The following is a 17,768-nucleotide window of genomic DNA, read 5'->3' as shown; positions in this document are numbered from 1 at the left end:
GGCAGAGGGACTGCTTCATTGTTTGAATTCAGAAGATAGCGGGGATCTCACACCCATCGGGTCCGCCCTTAGGTCCAAAACCCTAGAAAAGCCCAACGAAGATGGTAATTTCGACATAGAGTGGTAGAGGGACAACCGATAGTGCCTTGGAATCCGAGATCTCCTACAATATAGTGAACCTGAAAACGAGAGAAAGAGAGAGAGAGAGAGAGAGAGGTGCTGATCACGTAACGGGAGGGAGACGAGTAGCAAAAACAAAACAATGGGGAGAATTGTTTGTAAAGAACATTCTGATTGATGTGGAGGTACTTTCGTAGTTCAACTTGTGAAATGACAATTTAGCCACAACACTCAAGCTGGACTACAATGATTTGAGCAAAGCTGTATTCATCAAAACAGATGCTCGGCAACATGGGAAAGCAATCGTACATAAGAAAGAAACCAAGCATCACCACAGGGACTTGAGAGCATATTTTGCTGAAGAGAATATTTGCTACACCTTTTAAACACTCATAAAATACTGCCAAACGTAAAGTCCACATTTGGTAACTACAAAAAAAAAATTCTATAGAAGACATGTCTACTAAAATACAAGAAGCAGAGAAGTTGAGACTTGATGACTATGAAAAATACTGTAGACAGATGGCCTCAAATTCACATCTAACTAGTACAAACAGCTTGTCCAATATACTACCTTCCATCATATGCATAGAACTCTCCCCCTCCCACCCCACCCCTCTTCCTCCTCTGCTGTGAACCAACCATATATGTCCAATGTAATCAGTAAAATAAAAAAAATTATAAGAATAAAAACTCCCACAAAGAGTAAGAAGAAAGCCATGGCAGCCTGCTACTCTTTCTTAGGTTGCTCATTTGTATCTCCTACAAAGTGGCTAAATGCAGGACCAGTAGCATACGAGAACTCTTCCATCATGACGATCCCCATCTTGCCAATCTCAGACTGCAACATTGTGATGAATCAAGGAAAAGTGAAGGATCCACCAATCTGTGAATTACCACCAGATGGGGGACTAATCGCAACCCAAAGCAGTGATATAGTGATAGAAATGAGTCCAGACCACACGAAAACAATGGTTGGCGTCCTTCCTCTCCGTCCCATTAAACCTTTAGCAAACGGGTATAAATGCGCCAACACCCAAAAGCTGAAGAAGACCCCGCCCAGAAGCTTGCTCCACTGTGGTATGGTACTATATATAGTACGGCTAACTCCCACGGCGATGGCTATTAAATTCATCATCATGATGGTGATGGGTGGTATCATCAGTGAGGTCCACTTCACTATATAGAGATCAGCAAATTCATCATCCTCATCATCTCCTGCTGATTTTGATGTGAGGGTGAATGAGATCTCAATCCCAGCAATCACCTTAAGCAACCCCTGGAGCACAGCTGCAAGATGAGCACTGGTTCCTCCTATCAGCCAGAACTGCTCATTTCGCCACCATTCTTCAAGTTCAATTCCAGACCACTTGATCTCAAGAACCGCGAGCATACAGAGTGTCAATGTGATGATCAGAAGGTATGTGAGGAAGGTCACATTGAGGGTTTGCACAATGAACTGTCCCGTGAAAAGAGAGAGCGCGGGTAGGAAGCAGTAGACAATAAGAAAGATGGAGGTAAATGGGTATATCCCGACATTGAGGTATGCAATCCTTTGAAGAATCTTCATTCTTGGACTTGCAAGAAGTGCATTGTTACGGGAGAAGAAAATCTCAACAGAGCCTGTAGCCCACCTGAGAACTTGGTGGAGCCGATCGGTTAGGTTGATTGGAGCAGTCCCACGGAAGGCATCAGGCTTGGTCACACAGTATACTGACTTCCACCCTCTGTTGTGCATCCTGTAGCCAGTAACGACATCTTCAGTCACTGACCCATAGATCCATCCGACACGCTGACCCCACTCAGTCTTGTCTTCGTACCAGCATGAAATAACACTGATTGCTTCAGCTACAGTGGATGCATCAAGAAGGTCACGAGGAGCGGTTAGGAGACCAGGTGCACGACCATTCTTAACAGCTGGATGATCAGCAAGAGGGCGTCCTTGGAACTCAGAAACAGGAATGGAGTCAATGAGAAAGGTTGAATTTCCAAATTTCTTAGGAAAAGTAGACATGGCCATCTCATCATCTTCAGAGTCTCCCATGCGAAGAGCCCGTGTCTCTTCAGATGCCACAGCTGCGTGAGTCTTGTGCTTTTGGGGAAAACAGCAGCTGCAGCATCCACCATGTTGTTCTTTGGATCGAGGAGGATCAAAGCCATAGAGAGCAATACGTCGGAAAAGGCAGCCAGTACCAACATAAACTGGCCCCTGAAGGCCATCAAGAGCTCGCATGTTGACATCAAAGAAGACTGTGTTGTTGTTGGCATAACGATCAGAAGGATCTATGCCCTCAAACCTCTGAGGAAACTGGACGTAGCAGATGCGGTCACCACCACGATCCATCATGAAGCACATGCCCTCTCGGAGGGCCTGCGAGTTATAGACATAGTGGTCGCAGTCAAGGTTGAGAATGAAAGGGCCATTTGACATAATTGCTGAGGCACGAACGAGAGCATTCATAGCCCCAGCCTTCTTGTTGTGGTCATATCCTGGACGCTTCTCACGAGAGACATAGACCAGCATGGGAAGACGAATATCTATATCAGTGAAATCTAGTGGCCTACCCTCTTCGTTGTTCCCAAATAATGGTTCATGACTTGGAGGTTTCAACATTACCTGCAACAAAGATAGATACGTGAATATAGTGACTTCTACTTTCTAGTTTGTCTGCCTGTTATTAGCTATTAAATAAGATTAATCATGAAGCTTGAAGCAAACAGCATAAAATAGTAATACTAACACGAATAGATATAATTTTGACCTAAAATTAAACATCAACAACCAAATTAACACCTATGTTCGTAAAAAACTGGTGCTGCCAGCAAACTCAAGAGAAAAGATTGACATATTAAAAAACAGGGCCAGAACTGGTGAGAAACAATTGGCAGTGATATGATAAATCTATTACGAGCTAGAGAAAGATGCAAGCATGAAAGCCAAGAGAAAAGGAAATAAAGAATAACTGCACAGACCATTGATCTCAAACTTATGGTGTTGCCTGTTTTTTCTCCTATATTTTATCCAGCATCAAATCATGGGGGATAAAGACCACAAAAAAAAAACAGATTTCATCAGACATGTGACAATTTAACAGCCTGATGAACCTTAAACAGATGGATAATGGACTCTGTGCATGAAGGTTAAAAACAGAAAATATGCATCAATGTGACCAGCTTATTTGCAAAAACAGTAGTACTTAGAAACACAATACCTGAATGATTCCAGCATGATCACCCCGAGTGTGCTCCGATGAGGGGTTCATCCAAGTTCCAGGCCAGTGGGTGCCATCGGCCATCCATGTAGCTTTAGGAATCTTCACGGGTTCTACTGGATCATCACCTGCAACCTCCCTTTGTCGTTTCATTGCTTTGATCTCTTCACGTGCATGGTATGCATCAGACCGCCGTCGGATTGAATCAGGCAACCCATTGATTCGAACCTTGAATTCATCATACTCTCTCTTTACCCGCCTCCGGTCTTTGACAAAGTCAGATCGCACCTTGTTCTTGTATGGATCTCTCTTCAAATTAAAGTAACTTTCTGGGTTCCTAGGCTCAACACCATGTTTACGGCAGAAAGGAACCCAGATATTGGCGAAGCTAGCAGCCTCAGCCATTGCTTCAAAAGTCAAAAGGGCACCACCATCATCTGAAACATAGCATGCTAGCTTTTCTACAGGGTAATCAGCAGCAAGGATGGAGAGTATGGTATTTGCCGTTACAAGTGGAGGTTCTTTCTCAGGGTCCGCTGTGGAGACAAAGACATCAATACCTGGAAGATCAGATTTTCCACTAGGGTTGTTTGCCGAAGGAGTCTCAAACTTTTCCCTTAGAATGGCGAGGTCAGCAGCACGGTTCACAGGGCAGAGTTTTGGGAGTTGATCCAACAGCCAGGAAAATGCGAACCACAGCTCACAGACGACAGACATCCCCCACAGCCAAACTGCATCCTCATTTTTGTGCTTTATTCTCCATGCAAGAAACAGGGCAAGAAAAGCCATGCGGATAACAATGAGGAGCCTGTAAGCCAGAAATCATAAAATCATGATCTTCCTAATTATAAAGACAATGTGGTATTCGAAGGATGTAAAGCAAACTCAAATAGGATTCAAACAAACAGTGAATGTATTATGACGACCAGGAGGATATATATGACACAAATATAACAATATGACCATAGAAAACAAGTTTGATTATACAGCAACAAGTGCTGATCATAAAATGACTTGACTAGAAGAGCCAGCCCACAAATTTGTTTGTGCTTTCCAGTGTACAACCAATTCTCGGGAATAATGTGTCTGTGCTTTCCTCTTCCTAGCAAGCTCAATTTCTAGAAAACTCGGTACGTTGATGACTTGGATGATCAAAATTCTCTTTCACCAATGTCATGATTAATCTTGATATAAGCATACAAAGATGTTATATCTACAAAGTTTCAGAGACAATTTCCTCTGCCATATATGTAAGCTACAGAACAGATAAACTTGATTTCTGGGTATTAGACATTGTTTCTACCTAACAAAAAAAATGAGCAATTTGAATAACCATCACACAAGTCAAAAGGAATTGATAGAACACAATTCAGATATCATACAAAAAGAACAAAGCAGTAGTTGTGGTTACCTATACGGACTTAATACTGCAGCAGGGATCTTCAACTTTCGAGTGAGTGGTCTCCATGGTTTGTTCATCAGTTCTGTAGGCTGTTCATTTCCTCCATCCCCCCCTTCACCTCTATCCTCCGTCGGCCAAATTGCATTACCGTAGCCATAGGTCCCCTTCGTCTCAAAGAGCCAACGGTTGTGATCCCAATCACCCGTCTGACTTCTGGTCATCTTCTGTGACCTCATTATCGAAAGCCTCCTCTCCATCTTCGACACTCCATGTGGAGCTGGCAGCGAGAGCGGTTGTCCAGCCACAGCATTGTTGACCACCTCCTCCAATTCTGTAGTCTTGTATGGTTCTTTGCATCCTGGACAGATCCCGCCACCAACCTTCACTGCATCCGAAAAGCACTCAGCACAGATCTTGAAGTCGCACTCACAAGGGAGGATATCAACCCCTCGCTCGTCGCTCATGACCTTTGAGTCGCATCCCGGCATAGCGCAAGATGAGCCCTTGGCACCAGCCATCTGTGGATGGTTGGCCACTGACTCGATGACCTTGTCCATCAGATGAGCGCGAGTGACACTGTTGCATCCACCGGTAAACAGTGAATTCGAGACGTATTGCTCTTCAACCTTGGCAGAGATAACAGTATCCATCGGTTGGTTGTCGGGAGTCGGCGGGATGTGGACATGATAGTTCATGTATTCCTTGTCAAAATCACGGCTGCCGAAATCACTGTCAAGATCGTCCCTGGAGTAGCTGACGTACCGGCCCGACGGAGTCCGTCGGGCAAAGGTCACGACGGGCGCATTAGGTGGTCTACCATCGCCCTGCTGTGAATCGGATGACGAGGCTACCCGCACGGATCGACTGGCCCTAAGAACATTGTTCGAAGTCATGGCCCCTTGCCAGATCGAGAAAGAAAACAGAGATCAAGACCTGCAAAAGAGGAAATTGGAAACCTCGAGTATAAATGGTGTGAATCGAACGTCATTGCTTGGAGGAACAAAAGGGATCATAAAAGATCCAAGCTTTCTCAAGAGAGCATCTTGAACGGAGATCGGAGAACGAGGAAGAGGACCCAATGAGCCAAAACGCCTCAAAAGAAGAAACGCAACGGTTAGATCACCTACCTCCCCACTCGATGCTTCTTCTCCGAGAGAGAGAGCCAGAGAGAGAGAGAGAGATAGAGAGAGCACGACGGGTCTTTAAAGACAAAGTGTCCGAAAGAACGTCCGATTTGACACCGACTCCGACTCCGACTCCGACTCGGACAACAACGCGGAACAGTTCAGCCCCGTTTCCTTTCCATATTTTCTTACGAACTTGGTCAAAAGGGGAGGCGACGCTGTCAGGAAGGGAGTTCACCGGAGGCTGCCACCACCAGAACGTCACCGTCGCGGAGCGTGTGGGTGTTAGGGTTCGGCCGTGCTCTTGGTGGAGTGACAGAGAAAAGAGGAGGGAGAAAGGAGCGGCGTTTTTCTTTTATGGAAAGGATGAGAATTAAAATAAGAAATATTTCCTTACAGTAAAGCGACGAGGAAGCCGAGAAGAACGCGCCGTCGAAATCACATCCGCTGTCGGATTCGAACATGAAACACGATTTACTCGCGTGGCAACCACTCGATCGACGACAACTGGATAGGTGGGTTTGAAGAAGAAAAACACCGGTACGATCAGCTCTTACGTGTGACCACGCACTGGCTGAGATAAGACCTCGCATCCGTTAGATCACCAAAGATCCGTCAGCGTAAGATTTTTGCGTATAAAAAGAGCGTCAACATAGCAAAGCTCGATTCCCCGGTTGTCGGGCTCAGCTGTACACTCCAAGGCAGCTTCTATCGCTGCTAGCGGCTGCTTTAAGGTGGACCCCACGAAGATAAGCGTAGATGCACTGCCACGTTCGAAGACCAGTGCTAAAGCTGTCCGTTTGCGAACAGCGGAGCGGGTCGAGGGGTGAGACGGAGAGGAGCGTAACAGTCGGGGCTGGAGAGTAGCTGTCATCAATCCATGTGCGAAAGCCGTCCGACGCCAAGCGAACGCGTGGTCAACATCAAGACGTTGCCGTATGGTTAGGAAACTTCGGGCACTACCAGCAATCCTCATGCGAAGTTGGCTCGGTCGCACTGCCTCGCCTGATTCCAACCTGCCACACATCAATGGATCTTCCTGCCACAAGTCACGCTTCACAGCCCGTTTGGCACGGCATTAATTGGGAGAAATATCATGAAATCTCGACCAACATTCTCGAAATCTCGGTCTAAGATTTTGATGATCTCATTATAAATTAATTATATTCTATTTTTATTGTTTATAGAATTTTATACATCCTATTTTAAATTTCAAACGAGAGGAGGCGGTCTCTTAGCATTGGTGGCTTTCTGACAGCCAAAGCTTCACGAAACGCGCCACGGTACGTCGGTGGTCCCACCTTCACATGCCGTTGATCGTGTAGAGGGGCCCGGTCTCACATGATACGTGTAACGCCAAGAAACGCGGCTCCCACGCGCGTAAACTTTTCAAACTTGGGAGGAAAGCTGCGAGGGTATTGTCGTCATTTGATGGAAGAGAGTGGGGCACGTGCGAGGTGCGTGCACCGACCGCCGGTTCCCATGGCGCGAATTGAGGAGCGACTAACGGTGTTTGTGCAAAGTATTTCCGGTAAGAAAAAAAATATTATAAATTCCTCTAAAACCAATGATTTTTCTGTGTATCTCTCTATGTTTATATCCATACAAAACACATAATCTATTGATATTTAAAGACACAAATATATTAAATTATAATTTGTAATGTAAATATATTTATTTTTAATTTCTGGGGGATGAATGTTCTTCATAGATTAAACACCGACACGAAAAGTAAGATTGACATCTTCCCACCTAACAATCTCGGACCTGATTTGAATAAACTAATTGTAATTATAATAGATCCGATCCGACTAAAGACGGATTACGGAGAGCATATATTGGTTCCGAGGAGATTATCGGATCCTGCATCTAAATCCGACACCCAACTCGGTCAATGCATCAAGTAACATGTCTATAATTTGATTGGTTTCCGAAATGTATCATGCGTAGCTAATTAGATTGACATTGAGGCCATCCCCAGTATCTAACTCTGCTCAATGCTGAAGTCCACATTGATGTATTATTCTATTATCTGGATTTCTAGATGGAAGGAGACGGTTTCTTGCTCCCACAAGCATTTGACTCAAATCAGCAAATACAATTCTTGATATCCTTTTTCTTTCTTGTTGTTTTCTCCTTTTATGCAACCATGTCTCACCAACTCTTCGAGATAAAGTGTCCAAGAGAGGACAGTTTGGTTTTCCTGTATCTTTCAGCTGCATGAGATGACATAAGAATGGCAGAAACATGGAGAAGAGTAGATGAAAAATAGGAGATGAAAGAGATGGCTGCTCGGCATCACCAGCAAGCATAAACAAGGCAGACCAACTAACACTCAAAAGATTCCAATAAGAACACACCTCTAGCCACTTCATATTCTCTTCCACAAAAAAAAAAGGTGGATTAAGGTCATAAATCTGTGTTTTCAGGCTCATGTGTAGGGAGAAAACTAGACAGAACAATGATGAAAGGCATGTGAACTTGTGGCAGATGAATTTAGATAGAGGATCTACTTTGCCCTTGGAGTTCAACTGTTGAATATTGATAACCTGAACTCCAATAAAAGAAGAGAAAAATGATTATAATCCTAGACTACTTTAGCTTGACAATGTACAAAATAGAATCTACATCTTTATGAATATATTTCAAAATGAAATGGGCCTCTATTTTGCTGGCATGCCTCAAATAAGCTCATTATCATTCAAAAAAACTATGAAATGAGTCTCTCTCTCTCTTTTTTTTTTTTTTGTCACTAGAACCTCAATTTTTTTTATAAAATAAAAAAACCTTTCTTGTCGGCCTGTCTACTGAGAAATAGTGTAATTTTGAGAAATCACTGCCCAAGCAGATGCAAAGGTATGCAGCTATTCAGTTTTTAAAGCCTTGAATCCTCAAATATGCTTTAAGCCTTGCCTCTCCACAGCCGCACTTCTTGCATTAAGTTGGTGACTCAAATTACTGACAAACTTTTAATGTGTCATCTGCTGCAGCTGGAGCTTCTCAATACCATGAAGACATCTTCAACTCTTACTAAAATTTTCTGCCAGAACATTCAGTTGTACGTCACATTCCGAGGAGGACCACCATACTAAGAGGAAAGAGCGGCATGTGGCAATGTGCAACTATACTCACGGAACCAACATGTAAAGCCACATGAAGATATACGTGCCCGAAGAATTTAAGGATAGTGCTTGTATTTGAACAATGTACAACAAGATACTCTTAAAAATAAAGCCTCCTATATTCATTTCGTAAAAGTATTCAAATTGATCATAAGCCCTCGGTATGGTCGTCTTTCAGAAAATCCTCAGGCATGAGTTTTGCAACCAAGCATAAAACAGATTCTGCATCTTGGTAGTAAGCCTTGGTAAAGTGGCAAAAATCCCAATACTCAGCCTGCCGGGTAATAAAACCAAATGACTATCTCTTGTTGGCACAAAAATTGACTGCTGGACATTTATCAGTCAAGTCCATTGTAGCACCTCTTAATCTGTGTCTGGCAGCCACATCATCCAGCATCATGTAGATCTTCTCTATCTCTCAATTTGATATATTCCCAATTCTGAAGCTGTGAACAATCTCATTTAGATATACAAGTCTATCACTAGGCACTGATTTAATTTGTCAATCCCTCATCATCTCCTTCACCTTGTGAGCATCTTCCTATTCCCCTGCTGCCACATAGATATTGCTCGACAAAGACTAACGAAAGCGATTTGAAGATTCGAGCTCAACCAATCTCTAAGCAATGCACTCCCCCAACTCAAATTCTCCATGATATCGACATAACATAAGCAAACCTCCTAGCATTAGTGATTCTGCATCCTTGGGCATGACTCTTAATACCTGTTCCACTTATCCAAGATTGAGCAAATGTAGGTCTGAGACTATACAAGCTGGTCATATGCTCAAATTGATTCTTCCCACAGAAAATGTAAATTTCATCTGGTAAAATTTCTGTTGCTTCTACATGTGACCCATTATTAATTTTCACACAATCAATATGGCAGCCTGTATACAAAAAGTAAAACTGTAAGTTCTAGAGCTTAGTTTAAAACTAAGAAGCAAATGCGCCATGCCTACTATGAATGTAGTATATCGATAACTTATAGAATGTTATCAATGCCCATGTATAAGAATACTATCTCCCATGAAGCCATTTCTCAAGTCATGATGGTTGTATCATCGAAAATTAGGTACAGCTATCATCGCTATGTGAAGATTAAAATTCCTTATGATTGTTGTGAAAAAAGAAAAGGAAGCAGTAATTTTGCAGACAGCCATATCTTTCCTTTTCCCACCATTTTGTAAAACAACGCAATCCCATCGAAAGCCAGCAGACAAAATTTCCGCTTTGGCATTTCCTCGAACATCCATCTTGCAACCTCAAATCTTCCACACCTGTAACACTTATCCACCTTAGCAGTCCCAAATATCATACAGAATTCCAAGTAATACATGCATGAAGTAATTTCCCTCCGATAAGCTTGCTTAACCTCCTACATGGTGTGACCACATTGACCATTGTCTTATTATTCCCCTTCAGAGGAAGCTCCAACCCCAGTTCGGGACTCAGCCCTTTTAAAAAGCCACCATCATAACATTCCAAGACACCACATTTCTGCCCGGCATTTGAACAAATGGCTCTCTTGCACACTCCAAATCGCCTGAGGTGACGTTACTCCACGATGACGTATCTTGGTGGGGCATCTCATCAAACAACATCCGAGCGCAGATGACTAGGCCGCAGGCTGCGCACATGTGGACTTGGGAGTTACGAGTGCAGACGACGGGGAAGGTGAGGCTACCGGAGGCAAAGCTGGAGCGACGGTTGGAGACGAACAAGGGGACCGCAGAAGGCGTTGCGACAAGGGGGTCGCAGAGGAGCGGGAGCCTCCGAGGGGGAGAGGGCGACAGCGGAGAAGGTCTGCGGGACGGGGGGCGGCGGCCCAATCACGGAGGGGTGTCCGTCCGCGTCCGTTGGGCCTCCCGCCCATAGCGCATTGGTTTGATTGGACCGACACGTAGGAGTTTATTACAATAGTATCGTACCGGTATAATGAATCACGGTTTTGAACACCCGATATAACGCTACGTGGAGCCAAATGTAACGCGTTATTGCTAACGACTCTTTTGACGTAACCATCATACGTACACACTGCTGTGCGAACTGTGGGACTACGTGTGGTCACCATCAAGAAGAGAGAGAGAGAGAGAGAGAGAGAGAGAGAGGAGGTGAGTTAGCTTCCCGAGGAGAAGGGGAAGAGGGTGAGATTAGAGCGAAGGAGATGCCTCTTCCTCCCTTAGAGCTTTCATTGCAAACGCAATTGACTCTAATGAAAACAGGAATAATTATCATTTTCAGAATTAATTTCCTATGGTGCGAAGCAATAGTTCTCACCGACGATGGGCGAGTCTCCATCGCTCTTACCCTGATGGACTTAGAGAGAGAGAGAGTTCTCTCCCATTCACCCTTCTGGCCACTGCAAACTCGAACCTCTCGGCCATTCCAATCAGGACCCGCCCTTCACCACCACACCCCCAGCTTCACCTATTCAACCTTTTCTGCGATGGCTCATTTGCTTCCTCTTCCTATTTTGCAGGATATGGGTTCATCCTTGCTGATGCAAGGAACAAAGAGATCCCCTCCATCTCCCCTCCACAAGCTGAGGGGTGCGCTCTCCTTGAAGGCCTCAAGGCTGCACAACACCTGAACCTATCAAGAATCAGAGTTTTCTCTGATTCACAGATCCTCATCAACAACCACAGTCGCAATCACATCTCTTATTATGCTAAGGCGGTCGATGTTATCCGATGGTCCCATATCAGCAAAAACTCCAACACCCCTGCACACAACTTAGCTAATTTTGACAGACAAAACTCTTGTGTTATTTGGAGAGCTGCTTCGCCTCCTGTCTCATTGGTTTTGAGAGGTGCCACACCGTCTAAGTCTGTGTTTTTGGAGAGGAGATCCGCCTCCTTTCACTTCTGTTTTGACAGGGATTTCATCTCCCTTGAACTCTGCAAAATAGTTTTCTTTAAATGAGAAAACAGGAAGAGACGATAGATAGCATGGAGCGTCGAGCCCGGGCTGCACTAACTCCATTAACTCAAAGGTCTGACCACTTGCCTGAACTGGAGCAGCACCCAAACACTATTCATGGCGTCAAGAAAACCTTGACCTCTTTGACCACCCAAAACGTTGGCTAAGTTGACAAGGGCAGACGTGCTACACCAACACTAGGCTACCATGTTTGCTCAGTGTTGACCGAGCACCAGCCAACAGAGAGGGAGAGAGAGAAGGAGATGTCAAGTAAAAGCGACACAAAGCGCAGTCAATGAGGGCAGTGCGGCTTTGCAGAGAGCCATGGGGAAGAGGCAACGAGCTGTGGGTGCTGGTGGGGGTACACAAGGCATGCAGGATGCGTCACCTCAAGGAGTCCATTCTTTGGCCGTCCTCCGCTTGACAGCGTCGCTGACGGCTTCCCGAGGCATCAACTCCGAGGGAGCACCAGGCGCTGCATGTCCCCGATCACACGCTCGCTCACGCTGTCTCCGCTTGCCAGCGAAGAAAGAGGGGGCGGGGGGGGGGGAGAGAACGGACGAGGAGAAAGAGCTCCGGGAGTGGGACTGTAGGTAGCCATGTACTATGTGATAGGGTAATCATTCTTATATAATTTGCTGAGCTCCTCTCTGGTTTCCCTTCTGATCCTTCTAAAGTCAGTGTCAGAAAGAGACGGAAAGGATGAAAGATAGTCGGTGGAGAGAAAGAGAGGGAGAGATTGAGTTCTTTGAGGGAGGGAGAAAGAGATGAGAAGGAAGAGATGTAAAGAAAAGCTGCACAGCCTTTGAAAAGAGCTCTTTAATCACCCCACTAGCTTTGATTTCCTTCTTACCCATATCAATTTTGTTGAACTAAATGGGAGGATTAAGACTTACAGATGATCAAGATGAGCATGAAGAAGAACTAATATAGAAGTCAAATAGAGGGAAGACTATGGTGTCAGAAAAGTAGGCTTGGGAAATCATAAAAGGAGAAGTAATTGCTCGAAAGTATGCAAGGAATAAAAAGTATTGCAGCCAAGATTCTGACACATCCATGGAACTCAGAGAGGGCTGTGCATGGGAGCAGAAGAACATCAACAAAAGCCAAAACCAAGTATGCCACCAATCTTGTGAGGATCCCTATCCAACTCACACATATATCATCTCATCTCACCAGTCTGCTATAAATTGGAGAGATGGATGACTCTGATCCATAGGAATTGGAGAGGCTCAACTTGATTTCTCATGTTAGACATGCAATAAACATTTAGTTAGATCAACTATGCTTGTCAAGTATTTCTTCTTTGTACCTGTATGCTTATTTTTCATATGTTTTTTTCTTTATTTTCATATAATCAAATGCAATTAGTGTTACCATCTACATAGACACACACTGGAGTCCATCTAGAGAGATAGATGCCTTCCAAAAGATGCTGATGATAAAAAGGAGACATGAGGCACACATCAAGATGCTAATCTTTGTTGGTTAACATTTCTACTTTATTACTCATTGAGAGCATGTTTGGCTAATATAACATTTTTCATATTGGATGATGAATTCATTATCCAATAGAAACATGTGTATCAATTTAAACCAAATGTCAATGAGATCATCTTAATACCATAATTAATATTTTAAACCAAACAAATACTCTCTACCATCCACTAGAAAAAAAATCTATTTAGATGACCTCAACTAAGAGTTCATCACAGATACTGCCATTAGCCACCTTAGGAAGGACTGCATAAAGGTCATGTACTCGACAAAAGTTCAGCTTGTTTCAGACTATGTGAAAAGTCATGTACATAAATATTAAGTTATGCAGACATATTTATGCCTTTTGATTGGTGTATAGAAGAGTCTTATGTTCTTGAGTGAAGGAACCATCAAACATGCATATCAATATAGGATTAGGTGACACAAAGTATTAATCAGTCAATTGAAGTCGAGCGAAAACGAATTACTAAAAATAAGAAATGTCGACGAGATGAAAATAATTTCTCTTATAATTTTAAAATTGCCTTGGAAAAATTCCCTTGTGATAACATGAATTCATGAGGGTTTTCTCCTTTTGTGAATCATGAGATTTTATGGGCTCCTTGGAGCCAGATAAACCCTAACTTTAACAGATCTTAAGGATTGAAATCCACAAAGTAATGCATATGCTAACCACACCATCTTGACTTGTATTTTGAGTCACTGATACACCATAAGAGAACATAGTCCTAGTTTTAAGCTTACAAGTCAAACAGATGAATTGCATGGAGTCATCTTATCTTCTCTTCTCTTAAGCTCAACTATCTCAGTCTCCATTTCTCTTCTGCAATTTACCTACGAGAGAGACTTTTTTGTGGAAAAGCTCATGCTAATGTGGTCTGCCCAATGTGATCTCAAGATTCGGCTTATTCGGGCTTGATGTCTCCGAAAGAAACGATGAATTCAATTCCAGAAACATTTCAAAGCTGTCTGATTGATCATCCTCCTGCAAAAGAAAGAAGAGAGACTACATCATTTTTGTTAGTTTATCTTGATATGATTCAGTGTTTTGCAAGCTTCAACCAAATAAAATCTCCAGCATTCATATGGAGGCTGCATGGACAAGTTTTACAGAAAATAAGAGACTTTTCCTCAAGAAAAGCTCCTGCTATAATGGGTTTTCTTGTCAGACAAAAATGCAAGCACAAGTTTATACTACTGTGACAGTTAAACTTTCATTCTTCGGATAAGTTCATGTGATCAGTAAAGGAACAAGTTTAGATACCTTATACTGCTGCATGCTCTCTGTAGTAGATTCTCTTGCTATTCCATTGTAGATGCTTCCTCTGTTGCAAAACAATCGCCGCACAGTATACATCAGCAGGAACAAAATCATGGACCAACAGTATGTGCTAAAGAAGCTTCCTTTTTGCTAGATTTGCAAGTATCATTTTAGCTTCACATATAGGGTAATTTATTTGCACTTGACTTCATTTGATGGGTCAAACGAGGATTCCTGACATGATGAATGCATGCAACACTCAGAACAGTTCTCTCAGAAGAGGCTGCATCTAGGGTTAGGTTAGAGATTAAGCCTCTTCACTCTCTTGCTGAAGGATCACATAATCTTGATGGGAAGAGAAGAGTAATGCAAGGGAAGCAACATTTTTGATATCTATGTACTCTCTTGACTTCTACAAGAAGCAAGCAGACTGGACAGGCACTGTTTGAAGCTTCTTTCTTTTGTGAATAAAGGGACTTATCTCATCATCATCATATCCATTAAATCCCTGAGGGAAAAACATACAAATAAAAGCAGAGAAGAATTTTGTCCACAAGAAATAGCCATTTTCATCCCAGTGAATGTTCATCTCCTTCACCCTTGTGACCTGATCACTAGTAGCATCTTGTGATTGGTGGAGGTCTTCATAATTCAGGTTCATCATTCGTGCTAACACATCAGTAGATGCACATCACTCGTATCAAACATGGATTTGGGAAGAGAGTTCAGATGTCTATGTTATGCCAGTTAATGTCTTTTCCAAAGTACTGATAGCTTGGAAGTGTGAGAACATGAAAAGGGTCACTCACCCATATCAAGTTGTAATCACTCGCTATGACATTACTAATGTACATAAATCCCTTTCCATCTCATAGCATATATAGTTCGAGATCATTAATTTGCATATCAAATTAGCAAACAGATGTAGGAAAACAATCGAAGATGGGATGATTTGCTACCTCGGGCGCACACCGACATGGTCGAGTCTGTGTCCCCATGATTCTGATCGGTCGAAATCACGAACGCCTGCCGGGTTTTCATCAGAATTCTCTCTTGTTGATCCATTCTCAAACCCATCAGATTGACCTGGGACAGGAAGCAATCCTTAACACCATAATAATTGAGCAGATTTTAGGCAAGAAATGTGAGATCAGAATCTTCTCGACCTGATGGAACTGCTAATTTATCAGTGTTCTTCAGAGTTCGATACATCTGCAATGGCACATACATAACTATAAATGAGTAATGTTGGATAATCATTTTGTAAAGCACACAGACCTACAGTCCAAATTTAGTCATTCCAGTGTGTTATCAAGTGAGGTAAAAGGGTGTAAGACAAACATCCAAGAGACTATGGACAACAATGTACTTCATTTTAGCTTTGTCTAGGGTTGAATGCAACTTATTAGAGTAGCTTCCTGCACAGTTCACTGGTCTTTTCTTACAGTAGCATCTTTTTTTTTTCTGGTTGGAGTGTAAAAGCTGCCGCAATACATGCTGTGGAAAGAGTGATGATGAGGAAACACCAAGGAGGAGAACACAAGAAAAAGGAAGGGAGGGTTTCTGTAGGCCACAGGATGCTTTTGTACTCCTAAATTTACTCAGAACTTGGCAAGAAAAAGGAAAAAGAAGATCAAATCTTGATTTCAGGGAAGGAGGGTTACCTGCAGGTGGGATTTCACATGAGCCAAGGTAAGATCTTTCACATCCATGAGCTCTAGAACTGACTTGGGTGTAGCTCCTGAACTCCAAAACAATTGAAGGATGAGAAGTCATAAAAGAAAGGCAAGATCGGTCCATGCAAATGATATGGGAGACTCGTAGCATACTCTCATGGCCACCCAACAGCTCCACAGCATGGACAAAGCGGGCATGGAGTGCGGTAGTCCATCGCATCCTTGGCGCTCGCATGCTCCGCCTGCCGGGGAACCTCGACGGCAAGTATCTTGATCTCGACAAGCTTTGGCTGGCCATGAAGGGTGTGAAACCGTGGGTGGAAGAAGAAGGCCCACACAAGTGTTGCTGCTGATGCGGCGCGACTAAAGGAAAGGAAGGTGGATGTTGGTAGATAGGGATGCCTGTTATGGGTTTCATCCAGCTTTGATCTTGGTGACAGACCTCGGGAAGTGGTGGGTGGTGATGGCGGTGATCGACGGAGACGGCACCATTTGTGTTCGCCAAGGAGAGCTCAAAGGCGGCAGCGTTGGCGTTCACTGCGGATGCAGTGATGGGGTAAATGTAGGTTGTGGTGGTGGAGGAGTCACACACGTCCCTCCGTCGAAACCCTAACTCCATGGTCTCATCTGGTTTTCTCCAACTTGATGGTGTGGCATCATCAGAGTTGATCTGAAGCGACAAATCTGGTGCTGCTGAAAAGAGCTCCATTTGATCACCAAACTTCCTCCTCCTCCTCCTCCTCTTCCTGAGGTTAACGCAATGTGTGAGCGAGTGAAAGAGTAGGAGAAAGAGAGTTGCTATTGTGAAATGATGAGGCTGTGGGGTATGTGTGTATAGGTATTTTAAGTGGCAGTGACAAAGAGTTGCAGTGGCAAAGTTGTCTTCTGAACACAATGTCAGCATGGAGAGTAAACAGTGTGTGGAGTAACAAGGCTTGATTCTTGGGTTGGGTTGTCTTTTGACTCCTGTGACAGAAAATGACACCTCAGAGAGAGAGAGACAGAGAGAGAGAGAGAGAGAGAGAGAGAGGTTCCTTCCCTGTTACTTGTTCTCTTGGGCAATCTCTGAGTGAGAAGGAATATTTTGTACAGGGCTGTAATTGAACTTGAGTACCTGATCTACTCCTGAGCTTCTTCTTCTCCCCCACTAATTTTGTGGATCTGATAGAACATGAAAAATTCATTCTCATCTTCCACATAGAAACTGCTTAGTTGTGCTGACTAAACCTTTGATCTTTGCCTTCAACCCTTGGTTTAGTTGATGGAACAAAAGTTTGCAGAGTTCAAGGAGATTGCTACAGAAAAAGATGTCATGAAAAGTGCGGCAAAACACATATGGATTCGTACATGCAAAAGTTGCCATCATAATATGCCATTAGAGTGGTCAGTAGCACAACCAGAAGACATTTGGCGTGTAGGCTGTTGTTGGC

At 43.5% G+C, this 17,768-nt stretch overlaps 2 protein-coding genes across 2 annotated transcripts; both read right to left on the bottom strand.

The window, feature by feature from the left end:
- Positions 1-550: 550 nt before the first annotated feature.
- Positions 551-6,190, bottom strand: LOC135598939 (cellulose synthase-like protein D2). The gene is made up of 4 exons (XM_065093450.1): positions 5,862-6,190; positions 4,744-5,667; positions 3,333-4,140; positions 551-2,737 (listed from the first exon to the last, which is right to left on the bottom strand). The coding sequence occupies exons 2-4, from the start codon at positions 5,625-5,627 to the stop codon at positions 980-982; spliced, it is 3,450 nt and encodes a 1,149-aa protein (XP_064949522.1). The 5' UTR covers positions 5,628-5,667; positions 5,862-6,190; the 3' UTR covers positions 551-979.
- A 5,411-nt stretch (positions 6,191-11,601) lies between these two features.
- LOC135598190 (probable transcription factor KAN2) lies at positions 11,602-17,078 on the bottom strand. Its single transcript, XM_065091731.1, has 5 exons — positions 16,492-17,078; positions 16,327-16,403; positions 15,829-15,874; positions 15,622-15,748; positions 11,602-11,704 (listed from the first exon to the last, which is right to left on the bottom strand). The coding sequence occupies exons 1-5, from the start codon at positions 17,045-17,047 to the stop codon at positions 11,602-11,604; spliced, it is 909 nt and encodes a 302-aa protein (XP_064947803.1). The 5' UTR covers positions 17,048-17,078.
- Positions 17,079-17,768: the final 690 nt, after the last annotated feature.

Source organism: Musa acuminata, chromosome BXJ2-1 (assembly GCF_036884655.1).
Source record: "Musa acuminata AAA Group cultivar baxijiao chromosome BXJ2-1, Cavendish_Baxijiao_AAA, whole genome shotgun sequence".
NCBI classification, from domain to species: domain Eukaryota; kingdom Viridiplantae; phylum Streptophyta; class Magnoliopsida; order Zingiberales; family Musaceae; genus Musa; species Musa acuminata.
Note: the sequence above shows the minus strand (reverse complement) of the source record. Positions and strands in the feature narration are given on the sequence as shown.

Bases quoted from the DNA above. Each gene is read 5' to 3' on its own strand.
- LOC135598939 (XM_065093450.1), bottom strand. From the start codon at position 5,627: ATGACTTCGAACAATGTTCTTAGGGCCAGTCGATCCGTGCGGGTAGCC. The intron at 4,141-4,743 runs GTAACCACAACT...TCTGGCTTACAG, and splicing joins GCAGTATTAAGTCCGTATAG to GCTCCTCATTGTTATCCGCA. The intron at 2,738-3,332 runs GTATTGTGTTTC...TCTTTGTTGCAG, and splicing joins ATCATGCTGGAATCATTCAG to GTAATGTTGAAACCTCCAAG.
- LOC135598190 (XM_065091731.1), bottom strand. From the start codon at position 17,047: ATGGAGCTCTTTTCAGCAGCACCAGATTTGTCGCTTCAGATCAACTCT. The intron at 15,875-16,326 runs GTAACCCTCCTT...GTGCCATTGCAG, and splicing joins ATGTGAAATCCCACCTGCAG to ATGTATCGAACTCTGAAGAA. The intron at 11,705-15,621 runs GTAGCAAATCAT...AGTTGTGTGCAG, and splicing joins CATGTCGGTGTGCGCCCGAG to GGGTGTTGGAGTTTTTGCTG.